The following is a 27,997-nucleotide window of genomic DNA, read 5'->3' as shown; positions in this document are numbered from 1 at the left end:
TGCGCTGTGGGCTCTGCTCTCGGGGGCAGCACACACCCTGGGGTCAGTCTGAGAGCGCTCTGGCTGCCACCGCTACTCTGGGGGTGTCTGGGACACAGGACGATCCCAGGTAATCCGGCTTGGCTGCCCCAGAGAGGGGGTCCCAGGGGGAGGGCATCGTCCTGACCCTCAGGACTGGAGGCCCTGGGATGGCAACCCTGCTCATGACCCCCGGCTCGGGGAGAGGTCTGTCCCCCCACCACCCCTGCCACAGTGATAGGTGGGGTGCTTCAGGGGATCTGTGGGTTGTCTTGCCTCCCCCGTCAACTGGAGCTTCCCTAAGGCAGAAGTGGTTTCCCCATGTGATCAGGGCCTCTCACAGGGTATGGGCTGGGTATCCCCCATCAGACAGGGAGCGGGGGTGGTTTGGAACCTGGCGCATCCGACCTGGAGCACCGCCCCCCACCCCAAGCCCCGTGTTCATCTCCTCCTTAACCGTACCTGGTACTCAGCCTCGGCGTCTGCTGGTGGCTCCCAGCAGAGCAATGGACCAGCTGCCCTAGCTGAGCCAAAGCTGCTCTAGATAAAGCACCCCCACCTCCTCCCCTCCTCCTCCCCTCCTGGCCTTCAGCCCCAAGCTGGGATCCGGCCCACCAGCCCTGGCTGCATGGACCTCCACCTGCCAGGTGTGCTTTTTCAGGAATGGGGGAGGGCCGGGTGCCATGAAGCCAGTGCGGGTTGTCACACTTTGGTGGGTGCTACTGCTGGTGTCCAGGCTGGGGGCCACCAGGAAGGGATCCCCAGAAGAGGCCTCCTTCTACTATGGAACCTTCCCACTTGGTATGTCCATTCCTCGGTTGGTCTGTCCGTCTGTCTGTCAGTTTGCCCACCTTGGCTGGCTTGCCAAAGACTTTGGTGTTTTCGTTTCCTGACAGGTAGGATGGGAAAAATAACTCCACGGAGTTGTTTTAAAATAGAAGTTCCTAACAGATTTTTTTAAACTTACTATACAGACAGTGAATGTTAATCAGAGCTAAAATTGTGCAAATGAATGTTTTCAATGTGTTAGGTCCTCCCCCGCCCTGCCCCACAGGCTCCCACTCCTGGCGAGACGGGGGCAGGTTGTGGGGAGGGGACCTGCCCTGTGGCCCAGGAGGCACAGCCCAGAGTCCAGGGGCTGGGTGGGGGGGGGCGTGGGAGGGGGCCCAGGGCCCAGCTTAAGGTCTCTACTTGCAGGCTTCTCCTGGGGCGTGGGCAGTTCCGCCTTCCAGACGGAGGGAGCCTGGGACCAGGATGGGAAAGGGCCCAGCATCTGGGATGCCTTCACTCACAGTGGGAAGGGCAAGGTGCTTGGGGATGAGACAGCAGATGTGGCTTGTGATGGTTACTACAAGGTGCAGGTGAGTGATAGGTGTGTGTGAGGGGTGAGTATGCACCCAGCTGAGGTGGACAGTGACATAGGAGGGGGGCCCGGGGGACAATGTCAATCCAGTGCTCTGCTAAGCAGCCCCTATCCCACTGCAGGAAAAAGGGGCGAGGCCGTTGATGACTGGGGATTGGTGGGCTGGGGGGAGCGGGGAGAGGGGAGGATGTGCAGAAAGGAAAGGAAAGCAGGGCCCCACCTGAACCAGGGCCTTACTCCAAGCGATGGGCAGCTGAGCAGCTGATACCATGACCCCAGGGTCTATAAGCCACGTGGCCTGAACCCTTGGTCTCTGCTTGTGAATTGGCCCCTGTGGAGGAAGTCCCTCTGCTCAGGACCCACTTTTCCTCCCTGGGCTGACTTCTTGGGGGATTCATCCCCCAAGTTTATTAGGAACACCCCAATGGACACCTCCAAGCAGTCCCCTATCCTGCACGTATTTGACTCTTGGCAGGAGGAAGGTGCTTTCACACCTATTGTATAAATGAGGAGCACTGGCCCAGGCCCCCAGCAGGACCCCTAACCCCCACCCCAGAGCTCTAGATGACCCCACCCTGCCTCCCACCCCTGTCTGCACAGGAGGACATCATCCTGCTCAGGGAGCTGCATGTGAACCACTACAGATTCTCCCTGTCTTGGCCTCGGCTCCTACCCACCGGCGTCCGAGGTGAGACGGCGCAGCCCCTCCCAAGCCCAAGTGTGGTCCCTTTTGGCCGTGTTGATTCTGTGGGGACACCACAGAGTGCTGGGGAGGGAGAGCATCCCCGGAACATGGCAGCAGCCCTCCCAGGTTCTTCAGGCAGCCGGGCACCCATGCCATCCCTCAGACCCAGAATTGGGCAGGCTGGGGGCTTCTTCAGGCCCCAGAGAGGCCCCAGGGCCCAGCAGCACCGCACTTCGGAAGGCTACGGCCCCTTTTATCTCACCTTCAGCTGACAAGGTGAACAAGAGGGGAATCAAGTTCTACAGTGACTTCATTGATGCCCTCCTGAAGAGCAACATCACCCCCATCGTGACCTTGCACCACTGGGATCTCCCACAGGTGAGGCCCGGGGGGCTCAGCTCCACAGGGGGAGCCTGACTGGGGGACGGGGCTTGCCAAGGTGGGGCAAAGGCTGGGGACTGGACCCAGAGATGGGAGGGAGCCAAGAAATCTGACTCACCCATGGAGGGACATCGTGCTGATTTCACTGATGTTTGTAATAGGTGATAAGTGTGGATTTTGGTTTTTCCCAAAACATTTGGCCTAAAAACAACAAATCAAACTAAAAAGAAACCTCTTTTGAGCAAGATGTGATGAAATGGCATAATTAATGAGTTTGAGCCGCATCATCTGAGCGAAGAAGGCAGAACCCGCCCTCATAATAGAGCTTCTAGGGTTTCTCACGTCTGCACGGCCCTCAAAATCCTAATCAGAGCTTCCATGTCCTGCATCATGTCTTACTTCTTCTGGATGTATAGTTGAGGTTCTTCTCCCAGTAGCAGACCTCTCTGCCTTGGCCAATTTTCTTAAATATTCAATCTATCACATTCCTTTTAAGCATGAGAGTCTTGAACTTTCTCTGTTCCCTCCCTCTTGATTGTATATGTCACATAGCTTGTCCCCACTGATGTTGCTTCATGGTTCATCACTGGCCAAGTGATGGCCATCACCATCCTCGGGTTGTAACGCCCAAGACTCCGCATCTTTGCTCTCTGTTGCTCTCAACAGCCTCTGTGGTGGTCATCACCCTGTTTCTCCCACATACTAGGCCTATGGACTCCAGAAGTCTTTTCTAGAGACAGACCCTTGGGGATAGCTGCTTCTCTCTCCACTCTGTCTGCAGCTGCTCCAGGTCAAGTACGGCGGGTGGCAGAATGTGAGCATGATCAGCTACTTCGGGGATTATGCCAATCTGTGCTTTGAGGCCTTTGGGGACCGGGTGAAGCACTGGATCACTTTCAGTGATCCTCGGGTAAGCAGGACCCTCCTCCAGGTGGGAAGCCCCCCTTCCCGGACCAGAGCGCTCCTACCCCTTCTCACGGGTGCTGTGATGCCCGCTTGCCGTCCCCGCAGACAATGGCAGAGAAAGGCTATGAGACGGGCCGCCACGCTCCAGGCTTGCAGCTCCCCGGCACAGGCCTGTACAAGGCAGCGCACCACATCATTAAGGTGAGGTGGGTCCTTCTGGGAGTGAAGGCTGGGTTCGGGGCGGAGGGACAGACCCCAGTGTCAGTTCAGCCTGCCCCAGGGGTCCGAGCCTGAGCTCAGCCCTCTGTGGTTCCAGCATATTCCACCACACCTCCGCACCGTTCACTTGCGTTCCACGAGGCTCTGTGGAGGCAGTGCCCAGTCACCCGGGGCTGGCCGCCGCCACCGAGACAACCCAGTGCATGCTCTCTAGAGCTTACAACCCGGTCAGGGGGATGGAGCGCATGCGTGTGAAAACTTGTCACCGACAGGTCCCAGCAGCCTTGTGAGGAACGGTGACAGGAGGAAGGGGTGGGATGACAGTGAACTAGGGGCTGAGATCTTCAATGTAGTAACGGGGTTGGTGAAGGACAACTGTAAGAAGGGGTTAGGAGTGTTTGTCTCCCGGCGTGGACTTCAAAGGACCTGGGGTTTTGGAAGGAGAAATAGTTTGCAAGCAGTAATAAAGAGCAAGGCGGACACTACCCACTCCCCCAAGGTATGTGGGGTGTGACAGAAAAAATGGCCCCTTCTTGGGAGAGCTGCCGTGGAGGCAGCCGAGCTCAGTAAGGGCCCGGGAGGGAAGGAGACAGAGATGCTGCAGGGTAACTCGTGAGTTACAAGGCCGCTGGGAAGGCTTGAGCGGGGGGAGGGGATTGGGTCACAGTGCAGGACACAGATGAGGAGGCATGACAGCATGGCCCCAGTGGACTCTCAGCAGAAGGGGGACAATCTGATCAAGCAGGAAGTCAGAGGCCCCTGAGTGACATACTAGACTCTCAAATTCCTGTCAGGGAGAGGACTTCCTCATTCTTTCTACATTTGGCTTATGAGTTCTTAAACTGTGAATATTTTTTTAAGATTTATTTATTTATTTGAGAAAGAGAGAGAGAGCGAGAGAGAGCGCAAGCGAGCAGGGGGAGGGGCAGAGGGAGAGAATCTCAAGCAGACTCCCCGCTGAGCGGGAAGCCCGACACAGGGCTCCATCCCATGACCCTGAGATCACAACCCGAGCCGAAATCAAGAGTCGGATGCCCAACTGACTGAGCCACCCAGGCGCCCCTTAAACTGTGACTATTTAAAGGGTAGAGCTCTGAAGGCCTCAGTGGGTCACTGATGGAGAGTATGGAGAGAAGGCAGGTCGGCACATTTTGAATTCCATTCTCAAGACTGTTCCAGATGCTTGGTATTTTCCAAACTTCCTGAGCACCTACGGTAAAAGTACTGCCTAGTGACTACAGAAGACGAGCAGGAACAAAACAAGAAACTTTAGCAAAAGTCTCCGGAACAAGAAATCACACAAAGAGGTAGTTTTGTGTGTTTGTGCCAGAATTAGACCAAATTTCTCTACAGCACAAAGAAAACAGGTGTCTCTGGAGGTCAGAGGGAGGGAGACAAGGGATCGGGATCATCAAGGCTGGACTCAGGGAGAAGATGGGACTCCATGAGATTGATCTCTCATCAGGACAGGAGAGAAATGTGCCTGCCAGGCACCTCTGATGCACCCCTCCATTTTCAGGCCCACGCCCAAGCCTGGCATTCCTACAACAGGACGTGGCGTGGCAAGCAGCGAGGTGAGCCCCACCACCCATGCATTAGGACACAGCCCTGGGGGGGGGGTGCCATTTGCACCTGCCACCCCCCCTGTCCTTTCTTTTAAGGTCTGGTGGGGATCTCATTAAACTGCGATTGGGGGGAACCCGTGGACATGAGTAGCCCCAAGGACATAGAAGCTGCCGAAAGATACCTACAGTTCTGCCTGGGCTGGTTTGCCAACCCCATCTACGCCGGAGACTACCCTCAAGTCATGAAGGACCGGATCGGTGAGCCAAGTCACATCTTTAAGCTCCAGGCACCACGGCAACAGTACTGAGCGCGAGTGAGGTGATGGAGAGGCAGGGGGATGGAAGAACACACGGGGCTCGGGCGAGGCACCCAAGGGAGAGTCCAGCCCTCAAGGAACTGAGAACTGCGCATTTGAATTGGGGAGGGGGGAGGAACGACTCCCAGACAAATCCCCAGACATGGCGATTGAGAATTTCAGGACCCAGGGGAAAGTAGAGCCATTCTCTGGGCTGCTCTCTTTTCTGTTCTGCTCTCCGGTCTCCTTCTCCCCACTCCACTCCCTCTCGAAGTAGGAGAGAGAAGTCACAGACACAGTCGTGGGCAGTGCCAGTTCTGGCGCTGGTTCTGTCACTTGAGAAATGCTTTCCAAGTCCTGGTTTCCGCAATGTCAGAGAGGAGAATAAAGACGCATAGAGCTCACAAGGCTCTATCAGTTTGGGTGCCTTTAAGTGCCACATAACAGAAAACGCCAACTAAAATGGCTTGAAAAGTAGGGAATTTATCACCTCAAGTCCCGAGTCCAGAAAAGGATGATCCAGGACCAGTTAATCCAGCCTTCAGGGATGTCTTTGAGGACTGAGGCCCATTCCATCTTTCACTCTGGCACCCTTAGCCAGCCCTACGGCCACAAGATGGCTGCAGCAGCTCCGGGCATCATATCTTTACATATCAACACCCAGAGGCAGAAAAATGGAAATAGCTTGGTAATACCCATTTTTAAGAACAAGGACAATCTTCCCAGAAAACGGTCTCCACCCACAACTGACTTCCCTTCAAGGGAAGTCCTCAAGGGATGGAACTGTCACATGCCCCAGAATGTCCTAGACCACTGGGACTAGAGCGTCCTCAGAGGCTGGGGGAGCCAGGACTCTCTAAGGAGGATGAGGAAGAGGGAAAGACAGCCATGGGACTATTGATTGGGTGGGCAACCACCAGTGTCTGGCCACAGGAATCAAAGTATTAGCTCTGTTTATTTAGAGGTAGCAGTCTGCATCCCCCTGTAGAGAGACATGGGTGGCATTGACAGGTTACAATCTCACACAGCAAGGCTATTTTGGATGTTTGACAAAGAACTGTCAACACTTCAAAAAATTCCCTTTCTAAAGCACCATTTATCAGACTTACCTGGAATAGGAGCAGCAGGTTCTAATTCCAACTCAGCTCTAACCAGTGACTCTGGGCAAGGGGTTTCACCCTTTGGGTGACATTTTTGTCATCTGAAAATGAAGGACTAGACAAATAATCTCTAAAAATCTCTTGGCAATAACCAGTTCTGTGACACGTCTATACACATAGGTTTGAAATCCTGAGAATGATGTCCTCAAGATGCCCAGGGAAAAGCCCTCAGGACAGAGCCCATGCCCCTGCCCTGCCCTGCAGGGCACAGCCCGTCACTCCCTTGGCATTCAGCCCTGGGACCCTCAGAGGCTGTGGCAGGAGCCACAACAGGATGGCATTAAAGAAGCCAAATTGATTTTTTTTAAGATTTATTCATTTGACAGAGAGAGCGAAAGAGCACAAGCGGGGGAGCAGCAGAGGGAGAGGAAGAAGCAGGCCCCCTTCCGAGCAGGGAGCCTGATGCGGGACTCGATCCCAGAACCCTGGGATCATGACCTGAGCCGAAAGCAGATGCTTAACCATCTGAGCCACTCAGGTGCCCGCCAAATTGATTATTTGTCATAGAAGAGTTCTTGGGCTTCAGGCCAATTAATTCCAGACCCCACCAACTCCAACTTTGTAGTAATTCAAATGGAGACGGGGCTGAATTTTTCCTGCTACAATGTGGGAAGAAGGATCCTCTGCGCAGTTAATATTGTCTTTAGTGAAAGCATTCTGCTGGAAGTCCTGTACACAAATTACTTTCAGGCATCTCATAAGCACGATGTACGAACGAGCATAGTTCTAGACCCGTGCTGTCCAACAGAACTTCTAGTGATGGTGGAAGTGTTCTGTATCTGTACTGTCCAATATGATAGCCTGTAGTCATTTGTGTCTATTTAAATTTTAAAAAATTAAAAATTCTGTCCTTCAGTGTGACTGATGCATCATCTAATGGCCATGTGTAGCTAGTGGCCACTGTATTAGACAGTCCAGGGACAATGCCTTTTGGTTTTCAAGTTACTGTCACTGAAAGTAATAACAGGTGAGGATCTTAAAGTATTTATAATAATACAAGCTTTTCACTCAGTTAATCTAAACCAATAGCCTCTTTGGAAACATGTTTATGGTTGTATTTTAGAACAACTCCTACAATGTTACTTTTCTTTACTCATTTAAAACCTTTTTTTTTTTTGCATAGATTATACGGTTTTATGCATGTTTCAAATTTTTTAAATTACAAGAGAGTACAAGGTGAAAAGTCAAGCTTCCCTCCCTCCCTCTCCCCACTGCTCCCATCCTCCCCCGCAGGAAGCATACTTCCCGAGATGGATTGTGCACGTGTGAGCAAAAACACTGCTGCTCCGTGTGTGTGCTTGTTCTATGCAACACTGCATCTTTCATTTCAACATGCATCTTGGCATTCTTTCCACATTGGTACATAAAGTGCTGCCTCATTCATTCTAATGACTGCAGTGTTGTACGGATGGATATCCGATCATTTATTTAACCAGTCTCTCCTGATAGACATTTAGGTTGTTTCCAATCTTTTGCTACTTAATCTACAATGAAGATCCTTGAACACACATCCTTTTACACGTGCGAGTAAAACGTAGGATAAAACAGATGTGGAATTGGCCAGTGAAAGGACATACTCTTTTACCATTTTAAATGCTAGGACAAAATTTCCCACCACGGAGGTCGTACCAGCCTACACTACAAAGGTGCATGAACGTGACTGTATGTCCCCTACGCCACCATCCACACCACGGATGGCCTTCCACTTCTCTTCCCAGAGACAACCAAAATTACCAATTTTGGCTACAAGAAGTAATACAGGAATCCCAACTCCACTTTTTTTCCATATAGCTACAAAGTTGTCTGCATACCATTGCATAGATCACTGAGTGATCTATGAAAATATAACTTTTACGCAATATAAACTTTTAACATTTTGAATAGTATTCAAATGTCAAAATGCCAGGTTAAAAAGCTAAGGCTATTTTTTCCACACAAACGAACCCCAAAGCCCGGGACCTGGATAGCAGTTTTTATGTCAACACACCAGTATCGTCATGGTACGTCACAGCAAAAGGATTGGGAGAACGCCAACTTTGTTAAATTCTTATTTTTCTCTCTCAATAGGGAAAAAGAGTGCAGAGCAAGGCCTGGATATGTCAAGGTTACCAGTGTTCTCACTCCAGGAAAAAAGCTACATTAAAGGCACATCTGATTTCTTGGGATTAGGCCATTTTACTACTCGGTACATCACAGAAAGGAAATACCCCTCCCGCCAGGGGCCCAGCTACCAGACTGATCGTGACTTAGTAGAACTGGTTGACCCAAACTGGCCCGATCCGGGGTCTAAGTGGCTCTATTCTGTGCCATGGGGCTTTAGGAGGCTCCTCCACTTTGCTCAGGTGATTATCACATTAAGCTATTTAATGAACATTTTTTTTCTTTGAAGATTTTATTTGAGAAAGAATGAGAGAGAGCATGCAAGCACGTGCTGGGGGAGGGGAAGGAGAGGGACAAGCAGACTCCCTGCTGAGCCCACAGGGGGCTCAATCTCACAACCCAAAGACCATGACCCCAGCTGAAATCAAGAGGCAGATGCCCAACTGACTGAGCCACCCAGGTACCCCCAGTGAACATTTCTGACCTCCATTCATGATCTTAGAGCTTAGGCTCGGGTGCCTACATTTTTTTTAACGTTTTTATTTTAATTCCAGTTAGGTGCATCCCTTTTAAAGTGAAACTCAGTCACCTCTACTTCAGAGGCTACTAGATACAGGCTTGAGAGACTAATGCCGACTATGAGTAACCATCTCAAGGTATAGAACCGTAGCTACAAAGTCTCATCCCACATTTAGTTATTTGGCTGCCCTTCTCACCTGAAATGAGCTATGTGGGAAAGAACAAGACCTGAAGTACATTTTCTCTATAATGATGAGTCACTGAGAAATGTAATCTTTCGTATGAACTGGCTCCTATCTACATTCACCTCCAAATAAATGTGTGAGCTGGCACCTCCCAAACGCTAAATACACTCGATTGGAATACGGTGGCTTAAATACACCGTTCCCCTATGTGCCTCAGACTCAGAAACCCACCTGTAGGTTGGAATTTTTAAGATATTCCTATGACTCAATTTCAGACTCAATACGGCAATCCTCCCATCTATGTGACAGAAAACGGCGCGTCTCAAATATTACACTGTATGCAGTTATGTGATGAATGGAGAATTCAGTACCTTAAGGGCTACATAAATGAAATGCTGAAAGGTGAGATACGAAGACGGCCTTCACATATTTTCTACTTAATTTGGACTGAATTTGCTAACAGCTGTGATTGACTAAAGCTTGTTTCTAAATCTCATAAATGAATTCATTTAAAATTATCTTCACAATGTTATTTTTCCAAGTAAGTGAAATATATTAAAAATGGAACAAAATGTCTTTGCAGCTATAAAAGATGGTGCTAATATAAAAGGGTATACTTCCTGGTCTTTGTTGGATAAGTTTGAATGGGAGAAAGGATACTCAGATAGATACGGATTCTACTACGTCGAATTTAACAACAGAAATAAGCCGCGCTACCCAAAGGCGTCAGTTCAATATTACAGGAAGATTATCACTGCCAATGGGTTTCCCAACCCAAGAGAGGTAGGACTAATTATTGATGTTACTTGTTCTAGATTTTTTTTAAATCTCTACACCAACGTGGGGCTCGAACTCACGAACCCAAGAACAAGAGTCATGTGCTCTTACATCTGAGCCAGCCAGGCGCCCCTCACTTGTTCTAGATTTTTGAAGAGCTAAGCAGCTTGGGGTGTGCAGTGTGGCAAGCCTCTGTCCTCTCTCCTCTGTGGAGGAGGACGGGGCTTTGTGGGAACATGGGCCTTTGATTCTTCCCCTAATTTGTGCCACCTCTTTGCTCATTTGCTTAGAATGGGGTAAACATGCCTTAAAATTCAGTCCTCACTTCAAATTCACTCCTAACTTGCAGAGCATGAAGAACAAAGAAAGTTACGTAGAAGTCCTGTTTGTTTTAGGTTATAAGAGTCATTAGAGACTTCTAGTTAAATGTTATCCTAAATGTTATATCTTAATGCAAACAAATACTGACTACTTACTCTTCAACATATATGGAAACAGGCAAATTAAATGTATAATGACCATAACTTTCACTTCTTTTCTCCCATTAGTTCCAAAATGAGATTAAAAATAAACAATATTAACAATCCTTTAAAACATACCATTTTCAGTCACCTGTAGATTTTTCTATCCGTTCTCTATGTTGCTATCGATGGCAGGAAATAAAAATCATAATTTAGAATGTCTCAATAAAGATAACTTCTAAAAATAAATCTCAGTTGTTTGCCAACGTCCTTTTAGGATGAGCTCAGTGGCACCATAAACAAACAGTGCCTCATAGGCATTCACCAGTTTGGCATTTCTAGAAAAGTGCTAGATTGTAAGCTCCTCAAGAATAAAGACTAGTTTTGTTTTGTTTTGTTTTTTGACTCCCTCACAATGATGCACATAGGTATTTAATAAATATTAACTAATTTAAACTCCAGGCAGATTTAAATTTTTTTAATCCCACATTATTTCAAAAATGATTTGGAACAGCAAAAAATTAGTCTAAGATGACATTACTTACCTAGTGGTTTTTTATTAGGTGGAGAGTTGGTACCTCAAAGCCTTGGAAACTTGTTCTATCAACAACCAGATGCTTGCTGCAGGTGAGTATATTTTAATTTTCCCTTTGATAAGTAAGGCACATCATTATACATATAATGACGTTACCGAAACCTCAAAATGTGCATCTACCTGAAGTCAATCATTCCTAAACATACAATTAAAAATGAATTTTTTCCTTCATTTTGAAACAATGTCAAATTTCTGTTTTATAAGCATTTCAAATAACATTTTAAAAATCTACCACAAAAGAGAAATATTTTATACCTCCTAGTTTGATTCTTTCTGAATCATACAGCCAGTTTATAAACCTATTTTGATTACAGTGGGCTTTGTGGAAGGAGGGAAAAATGCAACCATATTCAAATAAAGAGAAGGCAAAGAACATTCCAGATATTATATTCACTCATTCAGCAAGTAATTATTGAGCACTCACTATTAGCTAAGGGGTGTTTTAAGCCCAGCAATAAACCAAACAAGGTCCCTGACCTCACGGAAGGCAAGGTTTCTTGTGCAGTAGGATCGAAAAGGCTCAGAGATGTAGAATAACAAAGACGCATCTACATATTAATGAATGCCAGCACACAGCAGGTGTTTCTTTGAATTCTGTCTTTCCCTAAGGGCAATCAGAGAAATATACTTCCTGGTTTTTTTGTTGTTTTTTTTTTTAAAGATTTTATTTATTTATTTGACAGAGAGAGACACAGTGAGAGAGGGAACACAAGCAGGGGGAGTGGGAGAGGGAGAAGCAGGCTCCCCGCAGAACAGGGAGCCCGATGCAGGACTCGATCCCAGGACCCTGGGATCATGACCTGAGCCGAAGGCAGTCGCTTAACCGACTGAGCCACCCAGGCGCCCTATACTTCCTGTTTTAACAAACCCATCTTTAATGTGGTATCAGAGGTGGGAAGTGCTAGATGGAACAAATCCTACCAATTCAGCTATTTTTTTCCCCAATTCAGCTATTTTTATAGGCCAATACACTACCGTGCCCTGCTCCCATCTAAATAACCAGGTAATATTAAGGATGTATATTCCTTTAAACCAAAATTAACTTGTATTTTATCACCCAGACACATGATGTAGAATTTACTGCTGAGTCTATGAATTCTGTGGGAACAGGGCCTCATGCTTTATTTATCATGGTAGCCAGGGTGGCAGGCACAAAACCTAGAAGTGGGAATTACATAAATGTCCACTACTATAATCATGTACATGAAACAGGCTTATCATTCAACTCTTCAAGATTATTACTTAACCATGCAAGAATTGCCAAACTTTCAATATGGAAACTCTTACACATCTTAAGATACACAATAACACCTTTGAAAGGTTACCGATGCTTCCCCAGGATTTTTCTTTCACAACCCGCCCCCGCCAGTGAAAATTACAGCAACCTTGGAACACGCCTGTTAGTTAATATCCTCATATGAATTTATGGTAAGTATAACATACACTTAGACTTTATTGTAATACCTATGGAAGAACCAAATATAGGCATTCTTTACCCCATACTTTGTGAAATATTTTATAAAGCCCTCACATAATTTTTTTAGTAACATTTAATTCACCATGTTCTCTTTTAGAGCAACTGAGAATAATTACAAAGCTTGATGATACCATTTTCCAAGTTTTTCCCAATACAGTTGAATCTTTCAGGGTGAGGCTATATTCGCTGAAATGAGGACATGCTCATTTGTGGTGTTTTCTCTCCCATTTCAGAGCCTCTGCTAAGTCACATGCAGATGGTGACAGAGATTGTGGTACCTACAGTCTGCACCCTCTGTGTACTAATCTCTGCAGTTCTCCTGATGCTCCTCCTGCGAAGCCAGAGCTGAGACAGGATTACCCATTTTGTGGATTCATCTTTCATCAAGAATCTTCAGGATCTTCCTCCTTTCTCTGCTTTGAAGGTTTATATACATTTCTGTTTTCAGGCTCTGTGATAAATTTTTTTTTTTTTGGTCTTGTGCTGGGATTTAAAAATCAGAAAATAAAAGTAAGCATAAATGAAATAAAAATCACCTGTCAAAGCCAATGTTAATATTTTGCTGTTAGGCATCTATCTTCACTTTGCAAAAAAGGAATCGTAGTGCACAAACTGTTTTGATAACTTGATTTTTTTTTCCTTCTAAAACACTATCCAGAGGCGCCTGGGTGGCTCAGTCAGGTAGGCATCCAACTCTTTTGATTTTGGCTCAGGTCATGATCCCAGAGTCCTGGGATCGAGTCCCGTGACAGGTTCCCCGGTCATCGCAAAGTCTGCTTGTCTCCCGCTGCCCCTCCCCCTGCTCATACTCTCTCTCTCTCTTAAATGAATAAATAAATCTTTTAAAAATATATAAAAATAGGGGCGCCTGGGTGGCTCAGTTGTTAGGCGTCTGCCTTTGGCTCAGGTCATGATTCCAGGGTCCCGGGATCGAGCCCTGGGTCGGGCTCCCTGCTCATCGGGGAGCCTACTTCTCCCTCTCCCACTTCCCCTGCTTGTGTTCCCTCTCTAGCTGTGTCTCTCTCTGTCAAATAAATAAATCTTTAAAAAAAATAAAAACTTAAAAAAAAAGTTTCCTTTGGAAAAAATAAATAAATAAAAATAAAAATCTATCCAGAAACATTACTTTAATGTGGAAATAACTGCCATCCTAACACTGCCCTACATACAATGGACAGTCAATCATCTACAGATAACAATCCCTTCAGGTTCTAAATTCTATCCGGCAACTAGGAAAATGCATTAGGTTGGTACCAAGTAAGTGAGCACATACACTTTTCTGAGATAAACGTTCTTGCGCTAAATTCAATTAACCTCAGTGAAATACCTCAAAGAAATATTATTTAATATCTTTTCTGTAACTAGATATTCAGGGTTTTTAAAATGAAGGTCCATTTTATTCTTTAATTATGACAAAATGCTAAAATTAAATAACATCTATTTATTTGGGGACAAAACATGGCTTAAGAAAGAATGATATGAAGCATTTTATTAATTACCAGATTCTACTGTTTCTGAAACACAAAAACAGTAAGACAGTAGAAAATGCTATTGCATTAATTCTCTTGGCTATCTCAAACATTTTAAAAAGGGTATTTACATCTGGGGCTTTAGTGCTACAACTGGGCTGGGGTAAAAGTGTTTTGATCTTTTTAAATTTTTATTTAAATTATAGTTAATTAACATACAGTGCAATATTGGTTTCAGGAGTAAAATTTAATGATTGATCACTTACATATAACACCCTGTGCTCAACACAAGTGCCCTCCTTAATGCCCATCACCCATCTAGCCCATCCCCCACTCACGTCCCTCCATCAACCCTCAGTTTGTTCTCTAATGTTAAGAGTCTCTCATGGTTCATTCCCCTCTCTTTATTTTCCCCCATCCCATATGCTCATCCGTGTTTTTTTTTCTCTTAAATTCCACATAGGAGTGAAATCATATTCTCTGACTGACTTTTTCACATAGCATCATATACTCTAGTTCCAGCCATGTTGTTGCAAATGGCAAGACTTCATTCTTTTTGATGGCTGAGTAATATTCCATTGTATATAGGAATGAAATAAAAATTTCATTTTACCCATTCATCAGTCGATGGACACTTGGGCTCTTTCCATAGTTTGGCTATTGTTGATAATGCTGCTATAAAATATCGGGGGGCTGGGGTAAAATTGCTTTTAACAGAACTTTGCTTTCAATGTCAAATCGACAGGCTCGCTCAGGGTTTTCCTCTCCCATTAATGTTTTTGAAATCAAACTCTCTACCACATATACAGATTTAAAATGCAAAGACATTACCACTCAAAAAAATGTTTTCGTTTCTCTGGTTTTAGGATTAACCTGACCTATTAAGGTGACTACAGAAGGTAGAAAGGAAATTAAAGACTTGCGTTGCTCAATAACATCTGGTAAGCCTCTTGCATGATTACTGAAAAATAATCCATATTCCAAATGGATTAAATCAACATTTCTGTTGTAGAAAAAACTGAAACATAAGATACTTAATACATTACAAAGGGGAACACAAAGCGAACATACTACCTTACAGAGGACTCTATCAGCCGACTTCACTTGAAATGCACCTGGCTGCAGGTAACCAGGTTAGTAAAGGACATCCTTTCTTCCAGGCTACCATTCAATGTTAACTCAGAAACATCTGTAAAGAGAGATCAGAACTGCTTACCAGCCTGCTGGCCTTTCTAGTATATACTGCTGAATGTTACAATAATCAAGAGGTAATCTGAATGACATGTGTCTTCTACTTTGAATTCATGAGACAAAACCCAGCAGGGACGATTCCTTTAAATAGTAAACCCTTTGTGCACTGAAAACGTGATTAAAGAAAATACAAAGCAGATTTTTTTTTTAATCCTGTATTTTTAATTTGTGAACCTACTGCTTTATCTTTGTGTCTCATCCACTGTAGTTAAACTCTTTTTCCAATCTTAACACATGTTTCAGAAACCAATTTCTACTTGGGATTTCTAGTCTTAGGGCCAGACACATATGCATTTTTTCCTCTGCTGAAGACTGTTGTATTTAAAAAATAAATGGTACAATTAACATTTAGATGAGATTATGTCCCCATTCTTGTGGGTCAACATTTTGGTTTCCACATTCTCACCATTCTCAACAATCATTTGCGGAGCACCCCCTGGGAGAGTGGCACTCTCCCGGACACTGATCTTCTCCCCTGTTCACTCCAAATCATTATTCTCTTCCCCATGACATTTCTTCTCAAGTGTTCCGGTTTTTGATCCCAATGTTTTACTCTACAATATCACAACATGAGATATCTTGAAAAGCTAGTAGTTGACCTAAGTGCTCAGTCCAATGAAGCAGAAAGTCTAACCTCTGAAATGCGTATGATGTTTGGCAAAAATAAATCATGACTGGGCTTTGATATTTACACAGTTGGTCTTTGAATAGCCCATACTGCTTACAACTGAGGGCCTCCTTCACCAGTGGGTCTTGCTTTGGGCTGAGGACTGAATAATTTCTAGATAAACACATCAAGAACATAAGATGGGGAGAAGAGGTTAAAAAGTTCTAGCCAAAATGGAGTATGAGTGCTTTCCCAAGCAAGCAAATATACGATTTCGTAAGAATTCCTATTTAAAAAAAAAAAAAAAAATTCCTTATTTTCATAGACGGAGTCATTGGAACAATGCATCAATAAATTGTTTTAACTCTAACCAAAGTAAGTTTCACTCTTTTTTGAAGTAATCTGCATCAAAGACTCTAGAAGTTACGTTCAATCTATTTCACTTATTCAGCATCATTGAAAAAGGTGTTTAATCTTGCATGAATTTCCTCATAAAACAGGTTTAATCTTTATGTACTAAAACTTACTTTAAAACGGCATTTTCCAAAAATGTATCACATATGTTCATAGCTTTAAAACTTTATTTTTAATCATAAAATATAGGTCTTTAAAAAAGAAAAAACAAACCTGAAACAACACAGGTAGAGAAACAAAATGCTTAAATTGGTGGTTCTCAAACTAGTTGCACAATAGAATCCCCTGGAGAACGTTAAAAATCACTCATGTCCAGGCACCAGTTCCAGAGATTCTGATTTACTTGGTCTTGGTATTAAGACTTTAAAAAGCTCCCTAAATGATTTTAATGTTCACCCAAAGCTGAGAACAACCCCTGCCCCCATTATGCCACACCTCCGGGTTACAATTTCATTGTATCCTTCCAGATCTTTTCTTATGCCCCATTCTCCATATTTTTTTCCACGCTTTTGCTACTGTAAACAATACCACACTTGTTCATAGGTCTTTTTCCACATGTCTGGTTTTATGTATGGAATAAATCCCCACTAGTAAAACTACTGGCCTACAAAATGTATTTTAAATTTGGGGGGATAGCGCTCTCCACAGGAGCTGTACAGCCTTACACTTCAACCAGCAATGTGTGAGGCTGACCACCTCTTCACATCCTTGCCAGTACTATACACCAAACTTTTTGATCTTTGCTAATCTGCAGGTGAAAGATGGTATCTCTGGAATATAAATGTGCATTTCTCTTACTATAGGTGGGGCTGAGCACCTTTTATTTTGAAGATGACATCTGAATTTCCTTTTTAGTAAACTGTTCGTGTTACTGGCCCATTTTTCTATTGCGTTATTAATATATTTTTCTTACTGATTTAAGAGTTCTTTATATACTAGGCAATGTAGCCCCTTTTCTGAACATGAGCTGCAAATTAATTTTCCTTGTTGTTTTGCCCCTGGTATTTTTTTGTCATGCAGAAATTTTTCTAATTTTATATGGTTGATTTTCAAGCTTTATACCCTCCAGGTTTCATATCACACTTAGAAAAATTTTAACTGATGGTTCTCAGGAAAATTTTTCAGTTTTTTTAGGACTTTTACCGTTCAGCCATATGAATAGAGAAGTTTCCATTATGCTTGAATCAAAAAATATTCTGGGGAGAAGAACAAACATTTTCTGGAAATAATTTTGCAAGGTATCAATCTCTAAAATAGAACTATTTGTATAGTTCTGCAGTTCAACAACCAGCAGCAGTGGCTGACCATAGGCCTTTGAAATCTTTTCAGATTCTGTCTTAAAACTATCCGATTTGATTTTGGATAATCATCGCAATATCTGAAATGCAGCCATTTAAGACCTATACAACGAGGGCGCCTGGGTGGCTCAGTTGGTTAAGCAACTGCCTTCGGCTCAGGTCATGATCCCAGAGTCCCGGGATCGAGTCCCGCATCGGGCTCCCTGCTCAGCGAGGAGCCTGCTTCTCCCTCTGACCCTCCCCCCTCTCATGTACTCTCTCTCTTTCTCGCTCTCTCAAATAAATAAATAAAATCTTTAAAAAAAAAAAAAAAGACCTATACAACGAGAGGACTGCACCATGCAATCCACACACACGAAGATAACAGTTTACAGGTGCTTGCTGAAGGAGAAATACTTGGAGCCAGTTGATTACGCCAGGGGCTCGCACACATTCTCTGACTGACTTGGACCATATCTGACCGAACATTAGAAGTATCAACCCTCCTCCTGCCCCCCAGAGAAGACATTAGGGCAGAAATATCATCAATGAAAGAGTGCACAAAAGAATGAGCTGGAATTCCAACCTTATAATCTGTTTTTACTCCCTGTATCCCTATTGCTTGACCTCTTTTAATAAAAGTTCCTCTATCGAGGATAATGAGAAAAAGCACTCTTCCAGGGTTTTTTTCCAGAATAAATATGTTTTACACCTGCAGTTCAGGAAAATCCTTTAAAACTGAGCATGAGAGCTATCATATGTGCTAGTAAAGATTCTGTTTCTCTTCTATTGGCAGAACTTATCTGAACAGATGAAAAACCATCTTTACCAGATTTGTGGAAGCTCAGATGGTCTACAGGTGCGCTGTCACTCAGCTGCCAAACTGTTTTCACCTTCTGACCACCACTTATTTCCACTTGCCATTTCTGTGGCTTCTCACTAAGGAAAGAAAAAACATCAAAGGGGAAAAAAAAAGCCCGAGTTATTTCCTTCCTTATTTCTTCATTTCCTTCCTCCCTCCATCCCTCCCTCCCTTCCTTCCTTTCCTCCACACTCATTAGAGAAATCCTGATGTGAGAGGCACAGAAGAAGAAGAGACGAACAGGCTGCAATTCTAAATTTTGGGTTTTGAGTCCGAACTACCTACGGGACACTGATGTTGGGCATTCACATCTAACAGGCATCCAGAAACACGGCCTGAAGCTCAGGAGCTAGAGACATGAGTTATGAATCATCATTAGCACAGAGGAAGCGAGGCCTTTAGTATGAATACAATCAGCCAGGGAAGACGGAAAGAAAGAAGAAAAGGAGAGAGAAGGTGGAGTTCTGGTGAAAACCCATATGAAAAGCAGGCAGAGGAAGAACTTGAAGAGAGATCTACTCTCAGTCTTGCAGGTACACCAGAGAGATAGTTAAAATTAAGACAGAAGCTACATCACAGAAATGAAGCAAAGGGATAGGTCCAAGAAAGGAATAGTGTTAAATGCCAAACAACCTTGTAAGTGCTTACTTGTAAGGAGAAAGAATTGGTGGGCCAGCTAATGACACAAGGGGCTAAAACATACTTTTACTAGAAAGTTGTCCACCAGATTTGGCAATTAGGAGGCCACTGGGGACTTCTGCCAGAGCAGTTTCAAGGAATGACAAGGTTTGGCCGAGAAGGAACCAAACTGAGGGAGGGTATAAACAGAGTGGCTTGGGTAGAAGAGAAATTTCAAGTACATTGCATGCAGAGGGAAGAGTCAGGGAGACCATCATTGGAGGCAACCTCAGAGTCTATGTGGATGGCCAATCTGTCACCTTAGCCTCACAGTCCCCATACCTCCCCAATCCCAAACCCTCTCACTCCCACAGCCATACCCTTGACTTTGTCATCATTACCCTGATCACTTCCTTCCCAATCTGTCATTTCCCTTCTGGCTATATTTTCTGCCCTATACTGTGAAGGAATTACAGATTGAGAGAAAAAATGAAAGACTAGAGGTCCACAGATAGAAAGAGAAAAGACAAAAGAAAGTCTGGGAGAAGAAAGAGGGGGAACTCCTATCAGATGATAGTCAAAGAGCAAGAAAGAGATGATTAAGGTTTCAGAGGTGGAGTAGCTCTTGGTCATGAGATCCCCAGAGGAAGGACACAGAAACTGCCCAGGAATTATAGCCAGGCTTAAAGTATAATTTTTTTTTTAAAGATTTATTTATTTGAGAGACAGAGAGAGAGAAAGAGTACATGTGCACAAGTAGGGGGAGGGGCAGAAGAAGAGGGAGAGGGAGAAGCAGACTCCCCACTGAATGAGGAGCCAGACATGGGGGCCTGATCCCAGGACCCTGAGATCATGACCCGAGCCAAAGGCAGACGGCCACCCAGGCACCCCCCTTTAAAGTATAATTTAATTACTAAATTGCTGACCTTTGATATAAGCTTTTTACAGCAGTTGGTCTGACTGGCAGCTGAAAAATGTGTTGCTCATCAAGAGGATTTTGTTTGTAATATTTTACGCAGGATCTAAAACAAACAAACAAAAACCAACAACAACAACAAAAATGGACCTCTTTTGGGAAAAAAATGTCCCTTGGAGATAAAGGCTTTCTGGTAATCTAAAGCTCATATGGGAAACTTTTTATCCAGTACCACTAACCAAAACAACAACAAAAGAATAATTTCAGGGCCACAAAAGTAAACAAACAAAACAATGCCCCCTCCCCCAACACAAAAGTTAGGTCGCTTTTGACTCTGAAAGGAAATCTCATTCAATTTTTTTCTCCAATTTTTAAAAATCAATAGAAGACATATTTCTCACAAATATAAAATATACTTAAGTTGAGCCAAAGTAAAGGCATGAGTGGGGAGAAAGAGGTTATCAGAAAAAGAAAAGCAAAAGAGAGACAATGATATAGCTTCCATGGTTTTCAGACTCTGGGGAATTAAAGAGTTAACTCATTTACCCTATTCATCTTTTTTTTTTTTTAAAGATTTTTATTTATTTAACACAGAGGGAGAGAGCGAGGGCAGGAACACAAGCAGGGGCAGCGGGAGAGGGAGAAGCAGGCTTCCCGCCGAGCAGGGAGCCCGATGTGGGACTCAATCCCAGGATCCTGGGATCATGACCTGAGCCGAAGGCAGACGCTTAATGATGAGCCACCCAGGCACCCTACCCTATTCATCTTTAATGAAAATAAATCTTTTAGATTCTGTAAACAACAATAATTTCAAACTTTTCCCTGTACAACGGAGACAAATTCTGATTTTGGGAAAGGCCATGGTACATTTCGTCCACAGGGAAAAAGCCAGCCCTTCCCCCGGATGGTTCACTCATTCCAATGTGAGGCTTCAAATACACGTAAGACACCAGCAACCCACATAAGAGGATAGTTCCAAACTGTTTCTGGTCAAACTGATCAGCAGAATCTCTAAAATTATAGCAGCGCTGTTGACAGAGGTATGGTAATAATAGTTGGTTCCATTCAATTACCACATGGAGATCTAGCAATGATTCGTTTGGCCCCAACGTATAAGGATAGAAAGAAAAGAAAAGGAAATACTCATAAAGCACCTATTAGGTGTTGGGTACTTATACACAGGCCATCATTTAACCCCAACAACCAACACATGAGGTTATTAGTTCCTGTCTCTAGATGAGAAAACAAGATGCAGCGAAAGGAAACTTCCTCAGGAAGTCAGAAAGTGCTAGAGCCAAGTGTCGAACCTGAGTCCTTCTGAATCCAAAGCCTTTCCCTTCCTCCGACAGGGATTGAGAACCCTTCTGCTACTGTGAAGACACGCTGTACAGATTCCAGCCTAACTGATAATAAAAACTGCACAAATTTCGGTTCCAGCTATTTCACAAGAGAATTCATGTTCATGTGACGGGAACAAGAGAGCAATACTTACTGTGTTAAAGCAAAGAGGAGCTCGTGTTGGGGCTTAATGAAAAGCATGCAACTGACTAATATTTCTAGAATATGGTGGAGTTTTTGAACACGATACACCTGTTCTTGTATATCTACTGATGGAGTAATGAAATATTCCTGGAATGAAAAACAGTATAAGCAAAATAGGGAGTTAAAGAACAAGAACAATCTTTACAAAGATTGCTATGCTTGCTAAACCTCAACGATGCTTGATCAATGCGGGGGGGAAAATGGAGGCAGCCAGGGAGAAATTTACCACCTTTCAATATTATTCTTCAGACTAAACTATACGTGAAGTCGTTACTGAGAATGTTCTCAGCAAACCGTTACATTCTCTGGTCTAAACAAATCCAAGAACTGCCTTACCAAGGAGGCCTGAGTGGGGTAACTAATACCACCCATCGAGCTCTCCAGATGGAATGACTGGCAAATCCACAAGATAATTCTTAACTTCAATACCTTTACCGGGTTGACGGAAGTGTCCACCTCTAAAAATAGGTAACAAGTACCAAGAAATTAATCAAGTGTATTGATAAGCTTCCACTCATCTATTATTGGTAAAGTGGTACAACCGTTTAAAAAAAGAAACTTGGCAATGTATGTCAAGCATCATAAAATGCTCAGACATCCTATTTCTGAGAACAGCTCCTAAGGAAATAGTCCATGGTAAATATGGTAGGTGGAATTCTATGATGGCCCCGGCCCCCAAGATTCCCACTGCCTGATGTACACATCTTGTATAATCCCTTCCCCTTGAGTGAGGCCAGAACTTGTGAATATGATGGGATGTTACTTCCATGATATGTTTACTAGATGACTGCCTTTGAATTAATCAAAAGGGAGATTATCACCTGGTCATCACTATGACCTACCTAATCAGGTGAGACTTTTAAGAGAAGGTGAAGCATTAGAGATCCTGTTGGCTCTGAAGAAACAAACTGCCCATCCACAAGCAACCCCTAAAACCTGAGACTGACTGTGGGCCAATAGCTAGGAATAAAATGGGAACTTTGGTCATCAGGCCACAAGGAAATGAATTCTGCCAACAACAAATGAGAGAACTGAGGAGTAGATTTTTCCCTAGTCAAGCAGGGGGATGACACCTTGATCTCAGCCTTGTGAAACCCTAAGCAGACGACCCAGGTAAAATGTACCGAATGCCCAACCCCGGGAAACTGTGATGTAATACATCTGTGTTCATTGACGCTTCTAAGTTTATACTCCAGGAGTCCCCCCTTTATCCAAGGTTTCACTTTCCATGGTTTCAGTCCTCCTGAAAGGTCAATAGTGGTCTAACACTAGGTCACAACACCTACGTCATTCACCTCACTCGATCTTTTGGCACTGCATCATCTCACATCACAAGACCGGTGAGCATAGTAAGATATTTTGAGAAAGACAGAAACCACACCACATAACTTTTATTTCAGTATATCATTATAATTGTTCTATTTTTAGTTATTGCTGTTAATCTCTGACTGTGCCTAAACTTTAGGATAGGTAAGTGTGTATAGGAAAAGACACAGTATACATAGGATTCAGTACTGCCCATGGTAATCCCTCATGGACAGGTGGGGACTACTGTAATATGTTTTGCAGTAACAGAAAACGAATACCGTAAGGAAAAAGCATCAGAATCATTTGAAATAGGAGAGGACTTGTTTAAAAAGACATATTCTTGAGCCCCAGGCCTATGGAGTCACTAGGGCCCAGGAATTAGCAATTCAATAAGCCTTCAAGGAGATTCTCCAAGCTTAAGGACCACTGTGTCAAGAGTTTGGAGTCAAACCATATTAAAATAAAAAACAGGCAAATGAAATGACTAGGGGGGATTCATGAAAATAAGGAGTACTTTACCTGTTATTTATTTATCTGTCTACTTATCTACCTGTTTCCTAGATCCTAGGACAGCGGCTGGCACAAATAGGTATTTAGTATCTACAGGTAGAATGAATAAAAGAAAAATCAACTTTAAAATAAAAAACCAAACTCACCAAATGATTCAAAGATGCAAGTTCCTGACCTAGTAAGAAAAAACACACAAATGCAAATAAGCTTTGGGTATTGTTTATTACTTGATAAGGAACCTAAGTAAAATTTTTCAGAGTTCATATATAAAAGGGATGCTCAAGCTAAATAGTTCCTCAGAAATGGCCAAATTTTCTGGCATGTTATACATTAAATATATATTAATACCACTCTAAAATGATCACAGCTTGCCTCTATTAAAACAACCAAGTGTTGGATATTAAAACAGCATCCCACAAAAAGGTTTTTTTTTAATTTACTACACCAACCTTGTAGGATCTCAAAATGTTTGAACTCAAAACACAACCAAACAAAAACTAGAGTTCTATTTAATCGAGTATCTCTATCAAGAAGGAAACTAAATGTCAGAGAACAGAAGTGCTAATCTCCCAGTGAACCAGAGCCAAAGCCAGAGCTATAAATGACTAGGGCCAAGTAGAAAGAGAACATCTGAGAATACCTACGGCTGATGACTGTGAAGTGCTTTTTAATTTTTTGAGCTGGGAAAGGGACTCACCTATGAAAAAACTGATATAATCTTTCTTTAGTTTGTCCAGACCAATTTCCAAAAGCATCTTGACTGGAATAGTCCCACTGAGAGCAACTGTGTCCATGGTTCCATGATAAGACTGATGAATCAGCTTACTTAGTAAACTGTTACTCCCACTATGGAGCTAGAAATAATAAAAAAATATATATACCATAAATAAAAATATAAACAAATCCAATAAACAAAAGAGAAGCAAACTGCATTAGCTATGAGCTAAAAATGATAAGCGTGCATTTTTAGTCTCCTGATACCATAAATTGTTTGAATAAAAAGTTATAAACATGCCCATTCCTGAAGTGTCATTCCTATATGATTTGCTTTAGTCCAAAGCAACTATGAAGAGGTTCAACTGATCACCCCCAGATACAATTCCACCAAAGAGAAGACAGAGTTGGTCCTCTGAAGCTTTGTAACTAGGACTCTCTTTCTCCTAGCTCATTAAGTGCTCCTGGGCATCCTTCCCAACACAGAGCATCTTCCTCTGCACAGAACACCTGCTACTTCGGGACAACTCCCACCCTCGCTGGTCTCTACATATATCAGAAGGCACTCCTTGGCTACAATATCTCACATACTAACTAGATCATCTGCAAATCAAGAAGGGCTGTGAACTTACAGATCTAACGCATGTACCAAATGTTAAACACTTCGTTTTAAAGATACCTAAAATACTGGACATTTTCTCACTGTCTGTCATCTCTAAGCTCCATCATAACCTTTGGCGTTTCCCTTGTTTTAATAAAAATGATTTCCGTGTTGTTTGCACTCATTGCACATGGCAGGGATATACTGGCAAACGTCTCACAAACACAGAAAGTCGCGTGAGAAAACCAGAATGCCTACAGCCACCACCGCCCAGTGAGGGGCAGCACTCACATGCCTCCGCTTTGCAGCGGATCTCTGTGCACGCCCATGAAAGTTTCTAAGTTTTGGAGTTATGAATTGGCAGCTACCCTATTTCAAAGAATTCCTATGAAATGAGGAATCTTTTGGTTTCTAGTTTTTTACTTAGCTTTTTCTTGATTGTAAAAGCACAAGTACATTGTGGAAAATCCATGAAGTGTAGAAATGTAGAATGCAGTTGGAAAAACTCATTTGTAACCCTAGCACCAGAGGCAACTGCTTTAACGTTTTGGTATATTTATTCCCAGGTTTTTCTCTCCAAAAGTTACTTTCTTTATGCAATAATGTATAGTCCTTTCTTTTTACTGCAGACTGTAAGCACTTCACATCATCTGTCAGCATCATTTTAGCAACAACCACATATGCCATTATGAGGCCATATCATTATTTACTTAGTCCATTAACGGGCAATTTAGGTTATTCATAACTTTTTGCTACTATAAACGAGGCTCTGGTGACTATTCTAACACATAAAATCTTGACACATATTCCTATGTATGAGCTTAGGGTGGATCCTAAGAAAAAAACTAATGATTTAAAGAGCATGCATGATACATTTTGAGGATCTCAATGTATTATCCACAATTGCTTCATAGAGAATATCGCAATTTGTGCTCTCATCAGTAGTATGTGAGAATGATCATTCACAGCAACAACTACAGTACTAGTATCTTACACATACTGAACACTTAATTATGAGATGGGTGCTAGTTGCATTACATGAATTAAATTATTTAGCCCTAATGAGGTGCCTGGGTGGCTCAATGGGTTAAGCGTCTGCCTTCGACTTAGGTCATGATCTCAGGGTCTTGATATAAGGTCTTGATCTCAGGTCTTGATATAAATCAAGAGCCCCACATCGGGCTCCCTACTCGGCAGGGAGCCTGCTTCTCCCTCTCTCTCTGCTACTCCCCCTGCTTGTGCTCTCTCTCTCTCAAATAAATAAATAAAATCTTAAAAAAAAAATTTTTTTTAAGCCCTAAAACAACCCTATGACATAGGTACTTTTCCTACCTCTACTGTACAGATGAGGATGCTGGGGCATAGAGACGTAAAGAAACCTGCCCAAGCTTACGCAGCTAAGAGAATAGCAGGGCTGGATTCAAACTCAGGCAGTCTGTTCCCAGGCCTATGCTGTGCAGCTGAAAACGTGTTCTAACACACACTATTAAACTTACCCATGGCTGTATATCACCACGTTGTAGACTCTGGATGATCAATGTGAAACACTTCACCAAGTCTTGATATGAAATCACACCTTGGAAAACAAGTCAGTCCAACATTACTTTTCTGGTATTTTTGCAGATCAAATATATCATCCATCTTAAGGATAGACAAATAAATAGAAGTATCTGTACTTTATAGGTGGGGGAAGGGGAAAGAAATTAAAGGCAAAAAAAAAGATTTAACACATTTCTAAAGTAAGAGAGTAAACTCACTGTCACAAAGTAACACAGTGCAATATTAAGGAATATCTTTTCCTTTTGCTAATAATTATAATGCCACTAAGGTGGAGGTGTTTATTCATATAAATGTAATATAAAAGCCACCTACGTCTTATACTCAAGGCAGGAGAGAAGAACAGACTCTATGAATTGCCTTATCTTAGTACAATTCTTGAGTAGAATGTGCCAATTTATTATTGAAATGAATTTGAGAAAATAGGAACCAGCCTTCCACGCAAGACTAGTAGTACACTAGTCCTGTATTATTTTCAAAGACTTAAAAGTAAACCTAACAAATGACAGGAAACATTTTATTTCATAGTCATGACAGACACCTACTACCACTCATTTTGAACCACAGCTGCTCAGCAAAATCCAGATCCCCCCGTACTGTGAAGAGACATTCGATGGAGCGATCAACCGCAGCAGTGTCATGCTTCACTGTCTGAAAAAGCAGCGTCAGAGAGTGACTCAGTTTATTAAGCAAGAAAAGGAATAGTTCAAGGCCAGTGAGCTTTCAAATGCTGGTCTGAGAAAATGGGGATCCACAGATGGGAATGAATTTTCTACACCTTCATTCAATCGTGAGGAGAGATCAATCAAGTGACGGTGAAAAATGGGACCCCTAAAATTGTTATACAAGTGTGATGCCTAAAAGCAAGCATTCAACTTTCCTTCGATGCAAAAATACTTAAATGACATTTGTCTCCATTTTCCTGTTTCATCAACTGACAACCTATTTAGCTTAATTTAATGATACCAGGAAAGGCATATTAACATATCATCTCATAGTATATTAGTATAATAATACCATCTAATAGCATCTTGACTTGGTCATTTCTGTTTCTCTGCAGTTGATCAATTAATAATACGTACGTACTAGTTCTCTTCAATAGCATTTCTTAGTTCTTAGGTAAAACAATCACCAGTGCTGACATTAAAGACCAACAAAAAACTACCCTTAAAATGCTGCCTTAGCTAACAGACACATGAAAAAATGTTCATCATCATTAGCCATCAGGGAAATCCAAATCAAAACCACACTGAGATACCACCTTACACCAGTTAGAATGGCAAAAATGGACAGGGAAAGAAACAACAAATGTTGGAGAAGTAGTGGAGAAAGGGGAACCCTCTTACACTGTTGGTGGGAACGCAAGTTGGTAGAGCCACTTTGGAAAACAGTGTGGAGGTTCCTCAAAAATTTAAAAATAGAGCTACCCTATGACCCAGCAATTACACTACTGGGTATTTACCCCAAAGACATAGATGTAGTGAAAAGAAGGGCCATATGCACCCCAATGTTCATAGCAGCAATGTCCGCAATAGCCAAACTGTGGAAAGAGCCGAGATGCCCTTCAACAGATGAATGGATAAAGAAGATGTGGTCCATATATACAATGGAATATTACTCAGCCATCAGAAAAGATGAATACCC

General features: G+C 43.1%; 2 protein-coding genes across 2 annotated transcripts in view; one reads left to right on the top strand and one right to left on the bottom strand.

Annotated features, from left to right (window-relative positions):
- The first annotated feature begins 7 nt into the window (after nt 1–7).
- Nucleotides 8–13,056, top strand: LCTL (lactase like). Its single transcript, XM_081831307.1, has 13 exons — nt 8–819; nt 1,216–1,379; nt 1,982–2,069; nt 2,335–2,444; nt 3,229–3,357; nt 3,459–3,554; nt 5,092–5,146; nt 5,234–5,395; nt 8,661–8,935; nt 9,673–9,799; nt 9,981–10,180; nt 11,199–11,262; nt 12,941–13,056. Exons 1-13 carry the CDS (start codon nt 702–704, stop codon nt 13,054–13,056), a joined length of 1,704 nt encoding a protein of 567 aa, XP_081687433.1. The 5' UTR covers nt 8–701.
- ZWILCH (zwilch kinetochore protein) overlaps nt 11,913–27,997 on the bottom strand; it is a 24,816-nt gene continuing 8,731 nt past the window's right edge. The window contains exons 4-12 of the mRNA XM_081831874.1: nt 26,899–27,073; nt 26,293–26,372; nt 24,179–24,335; nt 23,628–23,656; nt 21,614–21,750; nt 20,132–20,227; nt 18,555–18,664; nt 15,244–15,365; nt 11,913–13,184 (exon numbers count right to left, since the gene is read on the bottom strand). Of these exons, the coding sequence (XP_081688000.1) occupies nt 15,277–15,365; nt 18,555–18,664; nt 20,132–20,227; nt 21,614–21,750; nt 23,628–23,656; nt 24,179–24,335; nt 26,293–26,372; nt 26,899–27,073 (873 nt within the window). The 3' untranslated portion in view covers nt 11,913–13,184; nt 15,244–15,276. The remainder of the gene's footprint in view (nt 13,185–15,243; nt 15,366–18,554; nt 18,665–20,131; nt 20,228–21,613; nt 21,751–23,627; nt 23,657–24,178; nt 24,336–26,292; nt 26,373–26,898; nt 27,074–27,997) is intronic.

Source organism: Leptonychotes weddellii, chromosome 9, assembly GCF_054177405.1.
Source record: "Leptonychotes weddellii isolate Sample4059 chromosome 9, ASM5417740v2, whole genome shotgun sequence".
Taxonomy (NCBI): Eukaryota; Metazoa; Chordata; class Mammalia; order Carnivora; family Phocidae; genus Leptonychotes; species Leptonychotes weddellii.
This window is presented reverse-complemented; position numbering and strand designations above follow the sequence as displayed.